Raw genomic sequence first — 25,123 nt, 5'->3', positions numbered from 1 at the left:
AATTCTCAATACCCTGGTTATGAGAAACAGAGGAGGGAACACATACACAGACTGGTACACCCACGGTGTTACCAGAACATCCACAGCTATCGCCTGAAGGTCTCATGACCTGGCGGAATACCTGTCCCGTTTTTTGTTCGGGCGGGACGCCATCATGTCCACCTTTGGTCTTTGCCAACGGTCCACAATCATGTTGAAAAACTTCCCTATGAAGTTTCCACTCTCCCGGGTGGAGGTCATGCCTGCTGAGGAAGTCTGCTTCCCAGTCGTCCACTCCCGGAAAGAACACTGCTGACAGTGCTATCACATGATTTTCCGCCTAGCGAAAAATCCTTGCAGTTTTCACTGCCCTCCTGCTTCTTGTGCCGCCCTTCTGTTTACGTGGGCGACTGCCGTGATGTTATCCCACTGGATCAATACCGGCTGACCTTGAAGCAGAGGTCTAGCTAAGTTTAGAGCATTATAAATTTGCTCTAAGCTTATTTATGCGGAGAGAATTCTCCAGACTTAATCACACTTCCCTGGAAATTTTTTCCCTGTGTGACTGTTCCCCAGCCTCTCAGGCTGGCCTCCGTGGTCACCGGCATCCAATCCTGAATGCCGAATCTGCGGCCCTCTAGAAGATGAGCACTCTGTAATCACCACAGGAGAGACACCCTTTTCCTTGGATATAGGGTTATCCGCTGATGCATCTGAGGATGCGATCCGGACCATTTGTCCAGCAGATCCCACTGAAGAGTTCTTGCGGGAAATCTGCCGAATGGAATTGCTTCGTAATAAGCCACCATTTTTACCAGGACTCTTGTGCAATGATGCACTGACACTTTTCCTGGTTTTAGGAGGATCCCGATTAGCTCGGATAACTCCCTGGTTTTCTCCACTGGGAGAAACACGTTTTTCTGGACTGTGTCCAGAATCTTCCCTAGGAACAGTAGACGTGTCGTCGGAAAAAGCTGCGATTTTGGAATATTTAGAATCCACTCGTGCTGTCGTAGAACTACTTAAGATAGTGCTACTCCGACCTCCAACTGTTCTCTGGACCTTGCCCTTATCAGGAAAGCGTCCATGTTTCTTTTAAGAAAAATCATCATTCCGGCCATTACCTTGGTAAAGACCCGGGGCGCCGTGGACAATCCAAACGGCAGCGTCTGAACTGATAGTGACAGTTCTGTACCAGGAACCTGAAGTACCCTTGGTGAGAAGGGCAAACCTGGACCTGTAGGTAAACGTCCCTGATATCCAGTGACATCATATCGTCCCCTTCTTCCTGGTTCGCTATCACTGCTCCGAGTGACTCCATCTTGATTTGAACGCTTGTATGTAAGTGTTCAAATATTTCAGATCTCACCGAGCCGGTTGGCTTCAGTACCACAATATAGTGTGGAATACTACCCCCTTCCTTGTTGTAAGAAGGGTACTTTGATTATCACCTGCTGGGAATACAGCCTGTGAATTGTGTGAGGGGGAGACGTCTCGAATTTCCAATGTACACCTGGGATATTACATGTAGGATCCCGGAGTTCCCTTGCGAGTGTTGCTGAAACTCTTGAGATGACCCCCTACCGCACCTGAGTCCGCTTGTACGGCCCCAGCGTTATGCTGCGGACTTGGCAGAAGCCGTGAGGAGCTTCTGTTCCTGGGAATGAGCTGCTTGCTGCAGTCTTCTTCCCTTTCCTCTCCCCCTGGGCAGATATGACTGGCCTTCGCCCGCCTGCCCGTATGGGGACGAAAGGACTGAGACTGAAAAGACTGTGTCCTTTTCTGCCAATATGTGACTCGGGGTAACAAAAGGTGGATCTTTCAGCTGTTGCCATGGCCACCAGGTCCAATGGACCGCCCCTTTATACGGCAATACTTCCATATGCCGTCTGGAATCTGCCTCACCTGACCACTGTCGTGTCTTCGTCTGGCAGATATGTACATCACATTTACTCTTGATGCCAGAATGCAAATATGCCTCTGCGCATCACACATATATAGAAATGCATCCTTAAAATGCTCTATAGACAATAAAATCCTGTCCCTGTCAAGGGTATCAAAATTTTCAGTCAGGAAATCCGACCAAGCCCCCTCAGCGCTGCACATCCAGGCTGAGGCGATTGCTGGTCGTAGTATAACACCAGTATGTGTGTATATACTGTTATGATATTTTCCAGCTTCCTATCAGCTGGCTCCTTGAGGGCGGCCGTATCTGGAAACGGTAACGCCATGTTTTTTATAAGCGTGTGAGCGCCTTGTCCACCCTAAGGTGTGTTTTCCAACTCGCCCTTACTACTGGCGGGAAAAAGGGTATACCGCCCATAACTTTCTGTCGGAGGAACCCCACGTATCATCACACACTTCATTTAATTTATCTGATTCAGGCAAAACTACAAGTAGTTTATTCCCACCCTACAAAATACCCTTATTTGTGGTACTTGTGGTATCAGAAATACGTAACACCTCCTTCATTGCCCTTAACATGTAACTTGTGGCCCTAAAGGAAAAATACGTTTGTTTCTTCACCGTCGACACTGGGGTCAGTGTCCGTGTCAGTGTCTGTTGACCGACTGAGGTAAATGGGCGTTTTTACAAGCCCCTGACGGTGTCTGAGACGCCTGGACCGATACTAATTTGTCCGCCGGCTGTCTCATGTCGTCAACCGGCTTGCAGCGTGTTGACATTATCACGTAATTCCATAAGTAAGCCATCCATTCTGGTGTCGACTCCCTAGAGAGTGACATCACCATTACAGGCAATTTTCTCCGTCTCCTCACCAACATTTTCCTCATACATGTCGACACACACGTACCGACCTACAGCACACACATACAGGGAATGCTCTGATAGAGGACAGGACCCACTAGCCCTTTGGGGAGACAGAGGGAGAGTTTGCCAGCACACACCAAAAGCGCCATAATGTATATAACAACCCTAGAAGGTGTTGTTTCTATATATGGGCTCTTAATATATAATTATATCGCCAATTTATGCCCCCCTTCTCTTTAACCCTGTTTCTGTAGTGCAGGGGAGAGTGGGAGCCTTCCTCACCAGCGGAGCTGGTCAGGAAAATGGCGCTGAGTGCTGAGGAGAATAAGCTCCGCCCCTTTCACGGCGGGCTTTTCTCCCGGTTATTAGGAAAACTGGCCTGGGTTAAATACATACATATAACCTTAATGGCTATATGTGATGTATTTATTTGCCAAATAGGTATTTATATTGCTGCCCAGGGCGCCCCCAGCAGCGCCCTGCACCCTCCGTGACCGTGTCAGTGAGCCGTGTAGCAACAATGGCGCACAGCTGCAGTGCTGTGCGCTACCTCTCTGAAGACTGTGAAGTCTTCTGCCGCCTGTTTCCGGACCTCCGTTCCGCCGTCTTTCTTCAGCGTCTGTAAGGGGGATCGGCGGCGCGGCTCCGGGACGAACCCCAGGCTGACCTGTGTTCCGACTCCCTCTGGAGCTCAGTGTCCAGTAGCCTAAAACTTCAATCCTCCTGCACGCAGGTGAGTTGCAAGTCTCTCCCCTAAGTCCCTCGTTGCAGTGATCCTGTCGCCAGCAGGAATCACTGATTAGAAACCTAAAAAAAAAAACTTTACTAAACAGCTCCTTAAGAGAGCCATCCAGTTTGCACCCTTCTCGGACGGGCACAAAAACCTAACTGAGGCTTGGAGGAGGGTCATGGGGGGAGGAGCCAGTACACACCATGTGACCTAAAAAGCTTTTTAGATGTGCCCTGTCTCCTGCGGAGCCCGCTATTCCCCATGGTCCTGACGGAGTCCCCAGCATCCACTAGGACGTTAGAGAAATATATATATATATATATATATATATATATAAATACAATTAATTAAATAAGTGCCAGAGCGCCAAATTAGGGCATGATTAACCACAAATTTGTGCACTTGTATACCCTAACCTGTACCCAAGCCAGAGTGATGATTATGTGGTCTCTACCTCTCTATTTACTCCCTAGACAGAGGGGTCTATGAATTAAGTTTGCGTTTAGCCCATAGTCAATTCCTTTAAGGCTATTTATGGATTCCTGTGGGACTATTTATGGCCAGGTAGCTGTAGAAAGAAATAGGTTTCCCTTGCAAAGCATCAGTCTATCTGAGGAAATATTTGTCATCCTACAACTAAACCATAACCACATCCAGCTCTGGAGACAACTGGCAGCTATTGTGGAAACTGAGGATGCTCTCTTGCCCTCACGAACGCTATTAACTAACTTTAGGGCTGATTCTGAGTCACATGCAAAGCGCACACAGTGTCTATTCGAATTAATGCAAATACTACTAGAAACTCCTTCCCTTCTCTTGTGTACATCCATTCAGCCATATGTGCAATGACTTTGAACTCTAATATCAAATGGTGCATGCTTTTATGCCACCATTGAAACTTACACAAGTCCTATGGCAGGTGGAGTTTCTCAGTCTGACCACGGCTTCCTATGTCTGTGCCTCTGAGAATGCAGCCACTTGTAATGACATTCCCGCAACACTTCCATAACAAGCCCACTGAAAAGCACATATTTGTGCTGTATGCTCCTCCATTAAGGTCTGTCAGTATCTGAGGTAACGTCAAGTATTAAAATGGCTGCCAACCCTTAAACTGTAAGGAAGAAAAAAATAAAGCTAATGGATTGAAAATTATTATTGTCAATTGCAATATATAGTACACCACTGTTTGAAGATATTTAAGTAACATAAGAATGTTTTGGAACACAGGTGGCTCTATGGTCTTCAACAATGAAACCTGGCTGACCCCCTTCCTTACCTATGCGGTTAGTCATATGTTGCTCAGTAATGGGATTCTGGCCCCTGGAGCAGGGTTATAGAGAGGTGGGAGGTGAGAATGAAAGAGATTCTATCCTGGTAATGTATAAAGAAGGGAGTTGCTCTGCAGGGTTCTGAAAGCTAGTGAAAAATTTAACTCAACAGATTCAAACTGTCCTATTTCCACTTCAAAAGAGCAGAAGCAACTGAGCTCTTCCCAACTCATCTTCAAACGCCCAGTGCCCTAGAAAGTTTCCAAATAAAAAAACTGAAGGGATAAAAAAAAAAAAAAAAGGAAAATAAGGTTTTTAAAGTCTCATGTTCCCCCAAGCGCTGTACCCGTTACTGTAGCTGCTGTCTCTCCTTCTACTAATTATACCCATGTGTGTCTATTAATCAACTGGTAAATTATTTACACAGCCAAGTGCTGTTTGCAGCTACAGCTAACACACCAACAGTAAAGGGTTGCTGGAATGAAGCGTGAGGAGGTCCCCACTGAGTCTACCCCTCCCCACTCCCCTTATTATCCTTGTGCTTTCCTCTTCTCTCTTCCTTATTGCTGGTCTGCCCGAATGCTCCCCCCCCCCCCCCCCCCTTCCTTTCCATTTCCAAATCCTTCCAGGGGGGAAACTTTACAGTGCAAATCCACAAGGTCAAAAGGGCTGGTTGTGTAAGTGAGGGGGGAGCCTACCTGGTGATTCGGTGATGGGCTCTGTGCCTGGGACTTTACATCGGGTAGAACTCCCCGCTTAAGAGGTTATACGGGATGGATACTGCGCCTGAACTCTCGGACCACGACAGAAAATAAACCCAGGACCCATTGCATAGCACATAAAAGATATGTGCAGCCTTTTTGTGAACATTGAAGCTTGCAATCTAATTTTGGCATCTGGAGTGTACATAGGGATTTGTAATAGAGTCTCTCAGCATAGTTGTTTTACATTAAACACATCTGACCTACGTAAAATATAGTGCTGTTAACTGTTAAGGGATTTGGCAGAATATTATTATTATTATTATTAACAACATTTATTTATATAGAGCCATCAAATCCCATAGCACTTTATGATTTGGAGCAAACACAGTATTAATATATAAACAAAGCGGCAGAAGGTCCCTGCTCACCAGAGGAATATAATAGGTTTGATGAGAGGTCATTGAAAATACTGTTTAGAAATGCCTTATTTAAAAAAAAAAAAAAATACCTTTTCTAAAATAATATTTAAGAACTGTGGACAGATTTAAGGTCTACTGGGGTATAGCTCTGTTCCTGTATCTGCACACTCCAGTGTAGTACATTTTAACTAGGGTGGTCATTCCGAGTTGTTCGCTAGCTGCAATCGTTCACTGCGCAGCGATGAGGCAAAAAACCGGCACTTCTGCGCATGTGTATGCGGCGCAATGCACACGCGCGACGTACTATTACAACAGCCGATGTAGTTTCACACAAGGTCTAGCGAAGCTTTATTGTCGCACTACTGGCCGCAGAGTGATTGACATGAAGTGGGTGTTTCTGGGTGTCAACTTACCGTTTTCAGGGAGTGTTCGGAAAAACGCTGGCGTGTCAGGAAAAACGCAGGCGTGGCTGGGAGAACGCAGGGCGTGTTCGTGATGTCAAAACAGGAACTGAACAGTCTGAAGTGATCACAAGCGCTGAGCAGGTCTGAAGCTACTCTGACACTGCACAATTTTCTTTTGTAGCCGCTCTGCGATCCTTTCGTTCGCACTTCTGCTAAGCTAAAATACACTCCCAGAGGGCAGTGGCTTAGCGTTTGCACGGCTGCTAAAAACTGCTAGCGAGCAAACAACTCGGAATGACCACCTATAAGGTGCAGTTGCTAAGTTGGACACATGTTCGGTCAAAATGTAAGCTCTGAACAGCCACTCGGAATAATAGCATAATTACAAATATTTGCTGAAGCCCCCAGATCTGCCTGAGTTGCATTAGCGCAAGGGTTACAGTAACCGCACCTACTTCCAGACAAGGTCGTAGCTACCATAGGTGCAGGCAGTGCAGCTGCTATGGGGTCCAGAGCTGAGAGTGGCGACTAGCTCATGTGTATTTGCTCCTGCGCACGGGCACCCGTAACTGTGAGTTACTGGCAAGTGTATCTGCATTTCCGTGCCAGGTCACAATTGTGTGTACTCTGTCTGCGTTCACCTGCCACTTGCCTTCCCTGTTTAGCTCTTACGCATAAGACACCACAAGTGTCAACATCTGCACGTGGCTGTACATAAATGGCGTATTTTACACTAAGCATACAGGTGTACACCCAACTCAGCATGAACCACCAAGACCCACATGTAACAGGCTCCGATTTGCTGGTCTTGATGTGATTCATTAATAGCGGCAATTTGTTTTAAGGCAAAACCAGGTTATTTTCTCAACAAAATCTAAATCTAGCAGCTATATCACTGGAATTGCGCTGGGACCAACAAATTGGACCCTATTACGGACTAAGTATTTATTGTATGGATGGGTGACACCTATGCCTTAAGTACAGAAAGTGCAAGATGTGCTTCTTGGTTTGGTAAAGTAGGAGACTTTGGAAATAAAATTAGACCATAGATACTCTCTCAAGTCTTTTTACATTAACTCTTCATGAATTACTGTTTTTTCCAGAGCCAAACTTGTTTTCCTTTAATCACCTGTATTCAAGCAGGTACTGTTTTTAATATATGCATGTCACCTGATGCCAACCAGAAGCTGTCACAGCAGACACTCACCACAGAATAGGGGAAGGCCTTGTTCAAACCTGGAATTCTGATCACTCTTTGGCAATAGAAACCTCCCAGAAGAACATGGAATAATCCAGTTTTTAAATAATGGAAACTCATATTTTCTACGTCATAATATTATGCTGGCCACACTAGGGCGATAATGCAATAGGATCCGTTTCCAGTCTGGCCACACATGTGGGTGATGGAACTGAAGAGATCTGACCTTTCCAGGTTCAGTTTGAGACACCAAATGAGTTATGGGTCTTTCATGGTGATTGGCAGATAACCACGAATGCAGACCATCACACACACTGGCCGTCAATAGTAATTTGCTGAATGGGTTTCCGGAATGCTGGAAATTGACCAGATTGATTTCGATTGGCTCCTTCTCTGGCAAAAAGTTTGGACACACCTTCTAATTCAATGGTTTTTATTTATTTTCATTATTTTCTACATTGTAGATTAATACTGAAGACATCAAAACTATGAAAGAACACATATGGAATTATGTTGTAAACAAAAAAGTGTTAAACAAATAAAAAAAGTTTTATATTTTAAATTCCTCAAATTAGCCACCTTTTGCTTTGATGACAGCTTTTCACACTCTTGACATTCTCTCAATCAGCTTCATGAGGTAGTCTCCTGGAATGGTTTTCCAACAGTCTTGAAGGAGTTCCCAGAGGTTCTGAGCACTTGTTGGCTGCTTTTCCTTCACTCTGCGGTCCAATTCATCCCAAACCATTTCAATTGGGTTTAGGTCGGGTGATTGTGGAGGCCAGGTCATCTGACGCAGCACTCCATCACTTTCCTTCTTGGTCAAGTAGCCCTTACATAGCCTGGAGGTGTGTTTGGGGTCATTGTCTTGTTGAAAAGCAAATGATGGTCCCAGTAAGCTCAAACCAGATGGGATGGCATGGTGCTACAGAATGCTGTGGTAGCCATGCTGGTTAAGTGTGCCTTGAATTTTGAAAAAATCACCAATAGTGTCACCAGCAAAGCACCCCCACACCATCACACCTCCTCCTCCATGCTTCAAAGTGGGAACCACACATGCAGAAACCATCCGCTCACCTTCTCTGCGTCTCACAAAGACACGGCGGTTGGAACCAAAAATCTCAAATTTGGACTCATCAGACCAAAGTACAGATTTCCACTGGTCTAATGTCCATTCCTTGTGTTTCTTGGCCCAAACAATTCTCTTCTTCTTGTTGTTCATCCTCAGTAGTGGCTTCTTCGCAGCAATTCGGCCATGAAGGCCTGATTCACGCAGTCTCCTCTGAACAGTTGATGTTGAGATTTGTAGGCTACTTGAACTCTGTGAAGAATATATGTGGGCTCTAATCAGAGGTGCTGGTAAGTAGCGGTTTCTGAGGCTGGTAACTCTAATGAACTTATCCTCTGCAGCAGAGGTTACTCTTGGTCTTCCTTTCCTGGGGCAGTCCTCATGAGAGCCAGTTTCATCATAGCGTTTGATGGTTTTTGCAACTGCACTTGAGGATACATTCAAAGTTCTTGAAATTTTCCGTATTGACTGACCTTCATGTCTTAAAGTAATGATGGATTGTTGTTTCTCTTTGCCGAGTTGAGTGGTTTGTGCCATAATATGGATTACAACAGTAGTCAAATAGGGGTGTCCACTGTGTACTAACCTTACCTCTGCACAGCACAACTGATGGTCTCAAACACATTAAGAAGGCCAGTAATTCCACAGATTGACTCTTGACAAGGCACACCTGTTAATTCAAAACCATTCCAAGAGACTACCTCATGAAGCTGATTGCGAGAATGCCAAGACTGTGCAACGCGGTCATCAAAGCAAAAGGGGGCTACTTTGAGGAATCTAAAAAATAAAACATATTATGAATTGTTTAACACTTTTTTGATTACAACATAATTCCATATGTGTTCTTCTACAATGTACAAAATAATTAAAATAAATAAAAACCATTGAATGAGAAGGTGTGTCCAAACTTTTGACTGTTACTGTGTGTATATATATATATATATATATATATATATATACAGCCTGTACATTTATACCAATAAAACAGAAACAAACTGAGAAACCAACCTTGCTGTGCGTTCTCGATGTACGGCTCAATCAATTGACCGACTTTTGTTTGGTCGGCAACCACTTCCTTCAGCACTTGACCACATGAAACTGTTGATATAAAAGGAGAAAACTGTATAAAAAGGCTTCATGGTTTCTCAAGAGCTAAGACGTAGCCTGATTCCTGTTTGCAGCGGTTACGTGAACCCTTCACATTGGAATTTTAGCTTATAAAAACTTGATGAGCATGTCAGAATTTCCCGGCAGTCTAGGTAATGCCTCCTTGACAGATTCTTAATAAACTGATAGTCTAAGTTCTTCTCACAAACATGGGTTCCTGTGTGCAAGTGGCTGGTATCCTTTAAAAAACATAATACTGTATTGTCTATCTCCCAATATTGAGCAGATGGCGCATAAGCGTGAATCGCAAAACATGGTGCACTGCACAATGGGGGTATATTTACTAAGCTCCCGATTTTGACCGATTTTGAGTTTTATCTTCAAAGTGTCATCTTGGGAATTTACTAAACTAAAATCACGGCAGTGATGAGGGCATTCGTATTTTTTTTGAAGGCAAAGAAAAAAAATCCGAATGAATACACCATCGGTCAAACACGCCTGTTATTTTATACAACTTGGTAATTTACTAAAAATTCGTATTCACAATCACTGCCGGCAATAGCCAAACAGTGCCGTGAAAAAGTACAAATCGTAAAAAAAAGCAGTTTTCAAATAGACCTGCTTTTTTTTTACCGTATTCTGATAGCCATGCACGGATCAGTGAGATCTGTGCATGTTTATCAGTGGGAAGGGGTGTGAAAGAGTTAAAAATCTGATTTTTTTTTTTTTTGCGTGGGGTCCCCCCATCTAAGCATAACCAGCCTCGGGCTCTTTGTGCCGGTCCTGGTTTTAAAAATACAGGGAAAAAATTGACTGAGGTTCCCCCATATTTAAACAATCAGCACCGGGCACTGCGACTGGTCCTGGTGCAAAAAATACGGGGGACAAAAAACGTAGGGGTCCCCCTTATTTTTAACACCAGCACCAGGCTCCACTAGTCAGAGAGATAATGCCACAGCCGGGGGACATTTTTATATTGGTCCCTGCGGCCCTGGCATTATTTCCCCAACTAGTCACCCCTGGCCGGGGTAACCTGGAGGAGTGGGGACCCCTTAAATCAAGGGGTCTTTCCCCCCTCCAGCCACCCAAGGACAAGGGGTGAAGCCCAGGGCCGTCCCCCCATCCGTGGACGGTGGATGGGAGGCCGATAGCCATTGTGTAAAAATAAAGAAATCCAGGTGTACCTGTAAATAAAATTATACTTACAAAGAATCCGGGGTAGATCGGTCCTCTTCTTAAAAGTTATAATCCACGTACTTGTTAAAAAATATATATATATATACCCGATCCACGCACTGAAAGGGGTCCCATGTTTACACATGGAACCCCTTTCCCCGAATGTCGGGACCCCCCGTGACTCCTGTCAAAGAGGGTCCCTTCAGCCAATCACGGAGTGCCGCATCATGGTCAGGCGGCGCACTGTGGATACAATGTAGCGTAGCGGCGCTACATTATATCCAATGGTGGGAACTTTGCGGTCTGCGGTAGACCGCAAGGTTAACTGGGGTCACTCTTGTGGTTTGCCCCACTTAACCTTGCGGTCTACCGCAGACCGCAAAGTTCCCACCATTGGATATAATGTAGCGCCGCTGCGCTACATTGTATCCACAGTGCGCCGCCTGACTGACAGTGCAGGAGCGCACAGCCAATCAGGAGAGTGCCATGACATGGCGCTCCCTGATTGGCTGAAGGGACCCTCTTTGACAGGAGTCACGGGGGATCCCGACATTCGGGGAAAGGGGTTCCATGTGTAAACATGGGACCCCTTTCAGTGCGTGGATCGGGTATTTTTTTTTTTTTAACAAGTACGTGGATTATAACTTTTAAGAAGAGGACCGATCTACACTGGATTCTTTGTAAGTATAATTTTATTTACAGGTACCCCTGGATTCTACTGGACAAGAGGACTGAGTGCTTCGTGTCAACATAGGTAAGTATGTATGTATGTATGTATGTAAGTGTGCCTGTATGTTGATTAAACTTTTACTTTCACGGTGTCTGTGTTTTGTTTTTATTTGGGTATTTTTTTTTTGTAGCAGAACTACAGGTACCAGCGGGTCCATTTCCCCCCACATGCTGGTACTTGTGGTTCTCCAAGTACCAGCATGTGGGGGATGCTTGCTAAGACTTGTAGTTCTGCTACAAAAAAACAGTGGCCCTCATTCCGAGTTGATCGGTCGCAAGGCGAATTTAGCAGAGTTACACACGCTAAGCCTACGCCTACTGGGAGTGTATCTTAGCTTCTTAAAATTGCGACCGATGTAATCGCAATATTGCGATTACAAACTACTTTGCAGTTTCTGAGTAACTTCAACCTTACTCTGCCTGTGCGATCAGTTCAGTGCTTGTCGTTCCTGGTTTGACGTCACAAACACACCCAGCGTTCGCTCAGACACTCCCCCGTTTCTCCAGCCACTCCTGCGTTTTTTCCGGAAACGGTAGCGTTTTCATCCACACGCCCATAAAACGCTGTGTTTCCGCCCAGTAACACCCATTTCCTGTCAATCACATTACGATCGCCGGAGCGATGAAAAAGCCGTGAGTAAAAATACTATCTTCATTGTTAAATTACTTGGCGCAGTCGCAGTGCGAATATTGCGCATGCGTACTAAGCGGATTTTCATTGCGATGCGATGAAAAATACCGAGCGAACGACTCGGAATGAGGGCCAATATTCTTTATTTTTACACAATGGCTATCAGCCTCCCATCCACCGCCCACGGATGGGGGGGGATGGGGGGCCTTGATTTAAGGGGTCCCCACTCCTCCAGGGTACCCCGGCCAGGGGTGACTAGTTGGGGATTTAATGCCAGGGCCGCAGGGACCAATATAAAAGTGTCCCCCGGCTGTGGCATTATCTCTCTGACTAGTGGAGCCCGGTGCTGGTGTTAAAAATACGGGGGACCCCTACGTTTTTTGTCCCCCGTATTTTTTGCACCAGGACCAGGCGCAGAGCCCGGTGCTGGTTGTTTAAATATAGGGGAACCCCAGTCATTTTTCCCCCTGTATTTTTACAACCAGGACCGACTCAAAGAGCCCGAGGTTGGTTATGCTTAGGAGGGGGGACCCCACGCAATTTTTTGGGTGGATTTTTAACCCTTTACAGACTTCTTTTAAGGTACACAATAAAGCCCTGCACGGATCTCACAGATCCGGCCGGGATTCATTGTGTTAAGACCAGCAGTGTTTTACTAATCACTTCCGTAAAACACTGCCTGACATTATGAATGACACCGACATCTGAAAATACGAAAATGCAGAATACGACTGCATAGTAAATGAGACGTAAAAAAACCCAAAAGTTGCAAATTCACACTACCGATGTCATTCGTGTTTAATCTCCCTCCAAATCCCGACAATTACAAATCTTAGTAAATAGACCCCAATGTGTCTGAATTGGTAACCAAGTAGGTGCCTAGCTGCTATGGGCTGCAGCCGATGCAGTCCATAGCAGCCAGTGTCTTGTGCATGCAGTCACCACCACCGGTTATGCACTGGTCCCAATGCCTGCCAGATCCATTGTGTAGGTGCCGTGACCAGGCTGGCAGCTGGACGCAGCTTTCCCCCCCTCCAGGCAGCACAGGTATGGCAGCCCCCCCCCCCCCACCCCTTTAGAGAAGTAGGAGTTGCCGCTGAATACTGGTTAAGTCCATTGAGGATATGTTTTCGAAATTACAAACCACAGAAATGGATTTCATTACAGTGGCTACATCCATACGGAAGTGCATTTCTTGGTACATGTTGACCAATGCAATAAAGACTTTAAACACACAAAAGTGAAACATGAGACAGACCTGATATCGTCTCATTCTCATGATTCATTTAAGACATACATAAGCCAAAGCTGAGCTATATTTTAGGGGTAAGATGGATATGGTTCTCAAGGGTTCCTAGGTTGGCTTTGAAGTGAGATTTCACCGATTCCACCAATGCTCGTTTTCAGACTGATTCTGATACCTGTAAATATGTCATATCCTAGCACAGGAAAGTGGCCCAGCACCCTTAAATCTACTAAAATTACAAGTATAAGCCCCTGTGCTTGTTGCACATTTTGTTATGGTTCATTAATAATCCTCATGATTAAGAATCAGGGTCTTATTCAGGTTGGATCGCATCAGCGATCAAACTCGCAGTTTCCCGATAATCAGGCAACTATACAGGGCCCGTTCTGCGCATGTGCAGAACAGGCCCTGCGATCACATCGCTATGATGCGAACGTCTCTGCCTGAGTGACAGGCAGAGGCATTAGCGGGGAGGGACAGGGGCGGAGGCGACCAGCATTGGGGAAAATGGGGCGTGTAACCCCCGTTTTCAGGGAGTGGAGAGGCCAAGGTCTGCAGTTTCCTGGTCGTCGCAAGTCTCAGTAAGATCAGACTCACTCAGACTGCAGCCGCAGATCCCAAACTGCAATCAACCTGAATATGGCCCTAAGACAGACAGGATATACAGAAACAAATGCTGCAGGACTGGCCACCATAGGAGACAATCTTAGACTTACTGTTGACAATGTCATATTTGTTTGCCAGTAATGCAGCCTGTAGGCTTCTTCCACTGCCTGGTGGCCCATACAGAAGGATCCGTGGCGTATAAGGTGACAGGGAACGTGGTTTGCTTAATACAAAAGTAAGAACTGCGGGAGAGAAAAGAACTCAACGTGTAAGAATGCTACACAACAACATAAAATACTCTCCAAACAGAAAACAAACACAGGTGGGAATTTAAGGATGGTGTCTAAACAGGCTTACTGATATTAGCTGCAACAGGTATGCAGAGATAAGGAGACCAAAGTCTTCATCTATATTCTAGTGGGGATTTTGAATTATACTTAACTAAAGTAACTCAACACTAAGTGGTTCCAGATCGGACAGGACACAGCTGTTGCCGCACGTGCAAGCTGACTTTATCGGAGAGCGATCCAAAGGCTTTGTGTAAATTTTAACCATAGGCTAAATGCATTATCCCTGCCTCCAGTGTGCTCACAGTCCATGTCTGATCCTTTCTGTCCACCATTCCAGGGTCAAAGGGTCACTGACTGGCATGGTTATTATTGGCCTAAATTTTTCATTTTGCTTTTTACCTCTTTTACTATTTGTTTGCACTTTTTTAGAATGTAGTGTTTGTACCCATCATTGCAATTTTCCCTGCAAGGTACTATGGATATTTGTCGGTGCCATATAAACAAGATAATAGTAATAATAAATGAAACTCAAAAATTGTATATATAGGTATGTGGTGTCGAGGGGGGGGGGGGGGGGGGGGGGAGTGTACTAATTACCCGGGCCCAGGTCTGATGGAGGGGCCCAGTGAGGGCCCCCTCCCCCTTACTTGGCAGCAGCAGATGCAGCTCTTCTCCTCAGCAGTGTGACCAGGGAGGCACTTAAAATACATTTTTTTTGTAGTTTCTTCTAAGGGTGCATGGCCACGCCTCCTGTGATTAGGCCATGCCCCCTGAAAAGTTCCTGGGCCCAGTCGAGCTCTCTACTGCCCTGATTCAGAATTATGTTTATGTCTCATTTTCAGAGTAGTCTTGTTTAGAGGGGAACGTGCAGAAGAAACAAGGGCCCTCATTCCGAGTCGTTCGCTCGTTCTTTTTCATCGCATCGCAGTGAAATTCCGCTTAGTGCGCATGCGCAATGTTCGCACTGCGACTGCGCCAAGTATCTTTGCTATGAAGAAAGTATTTTTACTCACGGCTTTTTCTTCGCTCCGGCGATCGTAGTGTGATTGACAGGAAATGGGTGTTACTGGGCGGAAACACGGCGTTTTAGGGGCGTGTGGCTGAAAACGCTACCGTTTCCGGAAAAAACGCAGGAGTGGCCGGAGAAACGGGGGAGTGGTTGGGCGAACGCTGGGTGTGTTTCTGACGTCAAACCAGGAACGACAGGCACTGAACTGATCGCACAGGCAGAGTAAGGTTGAAGCTACTCAGAAACTGCAAAGTAGTTTGTAATCGCAATATTGCGAATACATCGGTCGCAATTTTAAGAAGCTAAGATACACTCCCAGTAGGCGTAGGCTTAGCGTGTGTAACTCTGCTAAATTCGCCTTGCGACCGATCAACTCGGAATGAGGGCCAAGATACCCAGATGAAGTTCTTAGCTCCCGATGTAGACCTCTCTGTGCAGGCCGCTGGGGATCATAATGGCACCGGCTGGTCCGCAAAGTGTGAAATGATGGCAGTACTTGGTTTAATATGAAGCTACAGCTAGGATTTCAGTTTGTTGTGCTTAATTCTTCTGCAAGTTTAGCATGAAACATCTGACAAGAAACAAACGTAATACTACGCGATGTAACAAAAATAGCACAATTTATCTTGTGAGATGTAAGTGAGGGCAGTGGAACGAAACCCCCTCTTACTACACTACTGACTCGTTTTTCCTAATATCCTCCGATCGGATAAAGGCAGAAAGCGCTGCTTACAAACGCTGCTAATTTTCAGCAAATAACTGTAAGTTAATTAGGAGTAATAATCCCCTAGATGAGCTGCTTGACTAACAAACTCGAATAAAGAAGGAATTTGAAGCTTGATGTGCCTTGTGTAAGGTCTACTGAGGATTTCCGTGGATAGTCCCCTCTGTTTTTATTTTCCTTTCCCATCCCTAATTTATTTCTCCGCATTATTAATTAATAATAATTAATATTCAAGCACCCATGTTTTTATTTATTGATTTGTGCATGAATTCTTTATGAAAGCTGATATCAACTTTTAAATGTAATTAAGCAATTTGAAAACTAATTAACATGTGATGTGAAGAAAGGGACAATGTGATCGTTTACATTCATACTTGTAGCTCGTACGGCAATGTGTTGTGTTTGACACGTCTATGGCAACAGGTCAACAACGTACAACTGAATATTCAATTAAAGGTCCAAATGAGCAGAGGAAAGGGACCTCAAAGGGACTAAGACATTTCAAGCTCACATCTGTTCCTTAAGGGCTGTCTGCTACCAAGGCCATCTTAACAGCATTGTGGGCCCAATGGACTAAGTTCCCTACCCACCCATTCATGGGAATAAAACAAAATCATAACTTGCCACTCCTGCAGTCCCGCACCGTCTCTCCACATGCTTCCATACAGTGAATGGCTTTCAGCACCCTGACTGGTGGAGAGCTCCAGCGATCCACCAATCAGCATGCCAGCAGCTATTGCCTATCTGACAGCAGGCTGGTAGGCAGACAGAGAATGCTGCCTGGCTGCTCTGATTGTGTGTAATTCACAATCAGAGAGAATGGGCAGCATTTTCTAACTGCCTCCAAAGAAGCTCTGGAGGCACCACCCTGTCCCTGCTGGAAGGCCCCTAGAATCGTGGGGCCCTGGGCAGTTACCCAATGTGCCTATACGTTAAAATGATCCTGCCTGCTACTACTATCTACTCATTTAAGTATTGAATATAATGTTTTTCATTATTTTTACATGGAATGTGTTTAAGTACTTGTTACTAATTATTTATTCAACCCTAATTTATTTCTTAGACTAAAATGAATCAACTCAACTGACGTTCATCAAAACAAAGCCAGGCTTCCTAAGGCTGTTCCTAGTTTAGCACATTAGAAATAATTTGTCTGTTTAACAATCCTGAAAAGCTCTTATGGTGCCCATACACTTGTGCGATGCCCCGCGACGCGACATCGCGGGGCATCGCACCTGAACTGCCAAAGTGATTACCATGCGATCATGCGATAGATCGCATGGTAATCACATGATGGGCACGTCACTGCCAAGTGGGAGCGGCGTCTGGCCGCTCCCGGCGGGTGCCCATCGCAGTGCGATATATAGCATGTGTTTTTAAAAAACACATGCGATCGCACTGCGATTCGATAAATATTAAGTGCAGCACATACTATCTTGAGACGCGAGATTCGACCGGAGTGCCCGCGCGTCGCAGGGTACCTAAAATGTGCATACAATCCTTCGATTTCTCTCACAGCTCTAATCGAAATCGAAGGTTAGCACCGATTATCTCACAAGTGTATGGGCACCATTACTCTCACTAGCTCTTGTGATTCTATACTGTACACTGGTGCAGAACTTCACTGTTTGCACCACTTTTCCCCAAATGCCCAATCTTGCCTTGTGAGAAGACATCCATACACGGCTGGTCTGCATTGATCTTCTTCAACACCTTGGAGAACATCTGGAGAATTCCAGGGATATTTCTGTGATACTGCAGCAGCCGTTGTCCTGTTTCCTCCTCTGAGATCCCCTCTGGTACCACCAAGTTCCTCTGAACTTCAGAATCATCCGGCCAATCAAAGGTTGTGTGGTAAACCTCTGCAATATGCAAATGCGCTAAGTAAACTGTACTGTATAGAGAATAGCCTCTTTGTACGTTAATAGTGACATCAATCATCTTACTTGTGTGGATGTATATATATATATATATATATATATATGTATAAACACGCAGATAGGCGTCACTCACTAGTCTTACAACCAAGAATGATTCAGACGAACAGCGTCAGTGTTTTTGAACACTGACGCTGTTCGTCTGAATCATTCTTGGTTATAAGACTTGTGAGTGCCGCCTATCTGCGTGTTTACATGGTGGAGTTTTCTACTTCAAGGAGGGCACCCGAGCGATACTTGTCTGGTCAGTCATGCGAGTGCCGACTTAATTGTTTGTTATATATATATATATACATATACACAGTGATCCCAAAAATGCGCTATAACGCGTATTTTACGCGTTATAGGCAGTGGAGGACTCCGTTTTGAAAAAATGAGGGGGTACTGCGGGACGCGCTGTGATTTCCCTACCAATCACTGTGGGCAGCATCACCCGTCTCTTCAACCAATCATTGCTGGCAGTGTCCCCAACCAATTACTGCTGGCAGCGTTTCCTGTCATCCAATTGCCGCTGCAGCCTCCGTCCTAACTTCTCTTCCTGCTGGCACACAGTGTACCGCTCCGCAGTTTGAATCTGCATTGGACTTCCTCCTCCATGAACTCCGGGTGACAGGATCCTCGGCCTAGGGGTTTCAGCAGCGCCCCCTGTGCCGGCTGCAGGGCGGACTCCCGGGATTACAGGGTTGAATTTAAGGTGAGGACACGCTGCGCAGCACTGCAATGGACTGAGCGCTCGAGATCTCGGTGGGCGCAGTCAGTGTGTGACCCATCCTCCTCCCTGTCCTCAGCCGTCTGAGAGCTACTGCGGGATTCGGTGCCGACGCTGCAAGCGGCAGAGGACAGGCACTCACCACACAGCCTGGCATCTGGGACAGTGAGCGGGGCAGCGGCTCCTCTGCAACTTTGTCTGCTCCTTGTCGCCTGGCTCATTACTGCGTCATAGGGAGGGAGGGTGATGCGGTGCCGGTAAGATGTACTGGGGGCAATACTACAGGCTGTAATAAGCTAATGTCGGATATGGTGCTGTGAGAATTTGCCACAGGCAGGACCTAGGATGGCTGTGTATGTAATGATTTACTGATTTGTCCGGTGTGGCAGAATAATGTGGAGAGGGGATAGAAGCTGGTGTAATGATGGGTCCGGCGGGGCCACTGGCTGGCCAGACTGACAATCTGGTGTCATGATGTGGTGGGATGCTTGGTATCGAATGTCAGTGTGACAGTTTGGACAAGTGTGGATTGACAGTGTAGTGTGAAGCCTGGTCTTAAGGTGGGTACACACTAGGCAATGTGCTTTATGAGCGACATCACCTAGTGTGTCCCTGGCCCAGCATCCCGACGTGGGCATAAACAGGGGGGGGGGTGAGGTGGTGGCTGCAATGTCTCTAAGTGCTCCTCCTGGTGCAATGTTTATAATGTGCTCCACCTGATGCAAAGTGTGTAACGTGCTCTACCTGGTGCAAAGTGTATAACGTGATCTACCTGGTGCAAAGTGTATAACGTGCTCTACCTGGTGCAAAGTGTATAATGTGCTCTACTTGGTGCAAAGTGTATAACGTGTTCTACCTGGCGCAATGTGTATAACATGCTCTATCTGGCGCAATATGTATAACGTGCTCTACCTGGCACAGAGTGTATAGGAGGGTCTACATGGTGTAATGTGTATAAGCGGCACTACTGTGTGGTGTAATGTGAATTGGCACTATTATGTGGCCACGCCCTTAAATTTTTGTGGCCCGCCTTTCGGCACGGACTGTCCTTACTTTACAATGTAGGAGGGGGAGCACCAATTCACTTTCTGCCACAAGGGCACCAAAATGTCTAGTTACAGCTCTGATGCAAAGTGTCCTGTATGCTACACAGCCCAGCAGCATTGTCACATCCCAATCTCCTGCTACACTTTTTTAGTGTTCAAATCAAGTCTGTGTTTTTATATTATATTCAAATACTGTATATATATTTGAATCAGTAATAAGATTAATAAGAACCTTCATCCAATGGGACCCAGAAAAGAACAGGTAGGACCACAATTTTTAAAAGTGAAGGGTCCCTTCACTATCGGCTCAGCACGATATATATTTCTGTTGTTTCTAGATACTTTATAACAAATGTATAAAAAATACATAGCAAATCCAAGTATACGATTGGCTGTTTATCTCCAACCCAAAATTTTGTACATTATGATTTCAGTTATTGTAAATGGATGAAAAAGTCCAGTCTCCACGAAACATACATACAACTGGCCTGATGCAAAGCTGACCGCCTGGCGGCCATATTGTACACCCGCACTGCATGTGCCAATTGAAATGTAGTTATCCCCCCATTTCCTTACGATACATTTTATAGCAGTCACGATTATCAATTTACACGTGTATGAGCCCTATAATCGTTGAATAAGATCTGTCTAACAACGTATCTTTGCAAAGGGTATGTAGTATGGTATGCCGGTGGCCGAGATCCCGGCGGCCAGCATACCAGCGCCGGGATCCCGACCACCGGCATACCGGCAGCTGGGTGAGCGCAAATGAGCCCCTTGCGGGCTCACTGCGCTCGCCACGCTGCGGGCACGGTGGCGTATTCTCCCTCCAGGGGGGTTGTGGACCCCCAAGAGGGAGAATAGTTGTCGGTATGCCATGTGTCGGGATTCCGGCGCCGGTATACTGAGCGCCGGGATCCCAACAGCCGGCATACTGAATACCACCCCCTTGCAAAGTATAGCCTGAAATTCCATCAACATGCCCTCCCTAAACTTTGCCAGCATGCAAACTCCCCATTAGCACCCAGGTACTCCCATTCAGCCACCAGCGCGGAGGTGACGGAACTATGTGCAACTCTAATTTGACCGTAGATGCGTGCATATGACTATGGAACATGTGCATTGAAAAAACAAGCAAGCTCTGTCCATAAAATTATCTCCCGTTCAACTCTGCATCAGCCTTGACATGTACAATTTGTGACATACAGTACAACGTCTTTGCTACCTCCAGTTGTGGGGTCAGTTCTCTTTCCCATGTTTCTTTCAATCAAGACAATATCCGGAGCATCCAGCACCACTAAAAGCAACACAAGTATAAAGATAAGACATAGGAACATCAATGTAATACCGCTACCTGACTAGTTGTAGCAGAAGCAAGGGTCCACTCAGTTGATAAGAACATTATATTTTTCAAAACAATGTTACTCAATAGATGATAACGATGATTATAATAACACCAACAACAAAAGTATATTATGCTAACCTATCTACTTGTGAGCTGAAGGTGTCAGCTAACATGTATCAGTGCGGTGAGCTTGCCTGCTTCTAAATGCACTCCTAAGTTACTCACCGCACTGATTCATGTTAGCTGACACCTTCCGCTCACAAGTAGACAGAGTGGCTGTAAATAAGAGTGGATGACAATAAATAGACACAACTGCCCAACCAACTATACAAATTGCAGATTCAGCTTTTATAAATGTCTCCAACCAGAACGAAACACCATTATTGTGAAAACAATTGTTAAGCAAAGTCATTTTTAGAAACCCTCCGCAATGTCTGCAAATCATATTATCAATATTAACAGTTTGTATGTATATTACTTACATGTAGGAATATTATTATGTTGTACTGTTACCTACCTGGGGACAAAGAGCTGTTCTCTGTAATCCTCACTAAGGTGCTGACTAGGGATCGGGATCGGTGGGACTAGGGTGGCCAGACACAGTTGAAAGCCAATTCCCGGGATTGACCATTTTTCAATCCCGATACCCGGGACTGAAAAAAATGGCCCGGGATTGGCCTCCCTAGTGCTGACTCTGAGTACTATTAAACAGATCATGTATAAACCCTACATTCCACTAGATGGGGTCATGGGGTCAGGTAAAAAGACTTAAAGCACTTGATAATACTGATGGGCAGTCATTTGGATAGTAAGGACCATAATGGCCGATAAGAAACTTAAGAAAAAACAAACCAAAAACAAACCAAAGTAAAATAGCCTGTGTCACAGTACTGTAATGTAATGCTACAGGGCTCAAACTTTTCTGAACAAATTTCAGAACTGCTATATTTGGACTGGTTTTCTGTATAGCCCTGCTGGTTTATTATACAGTACAATAACTCACCAACATGATCAGGAGAAGATCCATTTATCTGTAATAGTAATCCCTGTTCCCTGGTCTGGGGAAATCCCTCGAGGACCCAGCCCTAAAAAAAAAATAACAACAAGTAATCAGTGGCAGATTGGGCAACATGCTCTAACGCAGTGGTTTCCAAACTTTTTTGAATCACGGCGCCCTAGAATATCAGAATTTCTTTCACGGCACCCCTAGGCCAAAAATTTCTTATTGAGAAATTTAGAAAGAAATATTACATTAAGTAGATTGCGTTTATATGTCATCCTTAGGGTCAGTTGTGTGGTGAGGGACAAGATTTGCTTCTGTTTGGCCACATATATTATGACTGGCAGCCACCAGCACTGGTTTTGCCTATTATATTGACCATGAATAATTTGAATTGGTCCTGGACCACCAACCCAGGGCACCCCTGCAAGTGTGCCGAGGCACCCCAGGGAGCCACGGCACACAGTTTGGGAACCTCTGCTCTAACGTTTAAAATCTAACTCCAACTTTGCAGCGCTGCTGAGGGAAACAAATGTCATTTTTTATTTTTTTAATGGGATGTAGCAACATTTACCCAGATTTGGCCATGCCCGCCTTAGTACCTGGGCCCATGACTGCTCTCGGCAGCCCTGCTTTTCATTATATAGCACTCGCTTCCCGCTGCCTCCATTCCCTTCCTTATATCATGTCACTGCCCATATCACATCATACTTACCTACTCTCCCGGATTCTGCGGGACACACCCGGTTTTCGGGTAGTCCCCCACAGCCCCCGGAAGAGTGGGCACCCCTCCCGCATTCTGCCCACTTCCTAGTGAAGTGGGCAGAATAGGGAGAATAACACGGCAAAATCACGGCCCCGGGGAGGGGCGGAGCCTAATGATGCGATTATATGCTAATCGTGCCATTATAGCCCCGCCCCTACGCAAATTTTGCCCAATCAGAGACTTTTCCCGGTTGGTGGGCGGGGCCTACTGGTGCAATCAGCCTGGCCCCTCCCTCATCACCGCCCACCTGCTTCTCCTCTTCGGCATCTCCCGGAGAGGAGATTTGAAATATCGGAAAGTATGTATCACATGCAGCCCTGTCCTCACAAACAATCCACTTATTTCCTGATATTCTCTGTGCTGCTGGGGGACCCTGCTCCTTCCACGATATAATCTGTCTGACTTCCTGCTGCTTCCATTCCCCTCCTCACATCATGTCACTCAGTGGCGGAACTAGCGAGCGGTGGGCCCAGGTGCGACAAAATGCTTTGGCCCCCCCCCCAATCCCATCCAAGTCCACCCCCTCACCCCTGGAGAGGATCTGGTGAGGGGGACCTGCTCAGGGCCAGAGAAATGGATACCTAGCAACAGTGCCGTAACTAGACATTTTAGCACTGTGTGCAAGAAACGGCATCGGAGCCCCACCCCTGCATGCAAAACAGGGGCAGTGCGCGCCGTTGGCGCGCGCAAAAATACATAGTGGCGTGGCTTCGTGGGGAAGGGGTGTGGCCACAAAATAATACCAATTCATAAAACGGTGCACAGTAGTGTCCATTGTTCAAATTACGCCGCACAGTAGCACCACTATACCAGGTAGAGACCCTTTTACACCTTACGGCGGACAGATTCCTCTTTTTACACATTACGGCAGACAGCGTCCCCTTTTTATACATTACGGCAGACAACGTCCCCCTTTTTACACATTACGGCAGACAGCGCGCACTTTTTACAAATAACGGCAGACAGCGCGCACTTTTTACAAATAACGGCAGACAGCGTCCCCTTTTTACACATAACGGCAGACAGCGTGCCCTTGTTACACATAGCGGCAGACTGCGTGCCCTTGTTACACATAGCGGCAGACAGCGTACACTTTTTACACATAACGGCAGATAGCGTGCCCTTGTTAAACATAGCGGCAGACGGCGTACACTTTTTACACATAACGGCAGACAGCGTGCCCTTGTTACACATTACGGCAGACAGCGTCCCCCTTTTTACACATTACGGCAGGCAGATTCCCCCTTTTTACACATTGCGGCAGGCAGATTCCCCCTTTTTACACATTGCGGCAGGCAGATTCCCCATTTTTACACATTGCGGCAGGCAGATTCCCCATTTTTACACATTGCGGCAGGCAGATTCCCCATTTTTACACATAGCGGCAGGCAGATTCCCCATTTTTACACATTGCGGCAGGCAGATTCCCCATTTTTACACATTGCGGCAGGCAGATTCCCCATTTTTACACATTGCGGCAGGCAGATTCCCCATTTTTACACATTGCGGCAGGCAGGTTCCCCATTTTTACACATTGCGGCAGGCATATTCCCCCTTTTTACACATTGCGGCAGACAGTCCCAAGAAAGACAGAAAGAAAGACAGAAAGACAGAAAGACAGAAAGAAAGAAAGAAAGAAAGAAAGAAAGAAAGAAAGAAAGAAAGAAAGAAAGAAAGAAAGAAAGAAAGAAAGAAGAATTATACTTACCCTCTCCGCTGGCTCAGGCTCCTCGGTGCAGCTTCTGGTCACTCACGCTTCCCGGGCAGGAGAGAAGGAGGAGGAGGGAGGTGGAGGAGGGAGCCGCTGCAGCGCTGTGTTATTGGTGGAGGCGCTGCTGCTGCTGCCCCTCTGCTTCACTATGGGCTGTTCTCGGAAGACAGCCTATAGTGAAGCAGAGGGGGCAGCAGCAGCAGCGCCTCAACCAGTAACAAAGCGCTGCTGCGGCTCCCTCCTCCGCCTCCCTCCTCCTCCTTCCCCCGTACCGCTCCTCCTCAGTTTGACTCATTACATGCTTTGGGCCCCTGGACAGAGGCGGGCCCCAGTGCAACGCACTGGTTGCACTGGCGGTAGTTCCGCCTCTGATGTCACTGCCCCTGTCACATGCGGCCCTGTCCTTAATGGGGACCTTGCTCCTTCCTCTATATAACTCATAGTCTATGGCACCCTGCTGCCTCCATGCTTTTTCTAATATAATGAAAGTGCCCCTCTAACATACATAGTATCGAATGATGGGCCTGATTCATGTTTGTAAGTAAAGCAAAAAA

The 25,123-nt window shown here is 46.1% G+C and overlaps 1 protein-coding gene across 4 annotated transcripts in view; it reads right to left on the bottom strand.

Moving 5' to 3' along the window:
* Positions 1-25,123, bottom strand: part of AK8 (adenylate kinase 8) — a 308,774-nt gene that overhangs the window by 79,665 nt on the left and 203,986 nt on the right. For 3 of the 4 annotated variants that reach the window (XM_063936758.1, XM_063936757.1, XM_063936759.1), the window contains 5 exons: positions 22,096-22,177; positions 20,973-21,044; positions 17,717-17,917; positions 14,143-14,274; positions 9,546-9,635 (listed from right to left, as the gene is read on the bottom strand). In XM_063936758.1, coding sequence (XP_063792828.1) covers positions 9,546-9,635; positions 14,143-14,274; positions 17,717-17,917; positions 20,973-21,044; positions 22,096-22,177 — 577 coding nt within the window. The remainder of the gene's footprint in view (positions 1-9,545; positions 9,636-14,142; positions 14,275-17,716; positions 17,918-20,972; positions 21,045-22,095; positions 22,178-25,123) is intronic. The other variant, XM_063936760.1, reaches the window with a different exon arrangement.

The sequence above is a fragment of the Pseudophryne corroboree genome, chromosome 8 (genome assembly GCF_028390025.1).
Source record: "Pseudophryne corroboree isolate aPseCor3 chromosome 8, aPseCor3.hap2, whole genome shotgun sequence".
Lineage (NCBI taxonomy): Eukaryota > Metazoa > Chordata > Amphibia > Anura > Myobatrachidae > Pseudophryne > Pseudophryne corroboree.
The sequence above is the reverse complement of the archived record's forward strand: the minus strand, read 5'-3'. Positions and strand labels throughout refer to the sequence as shown.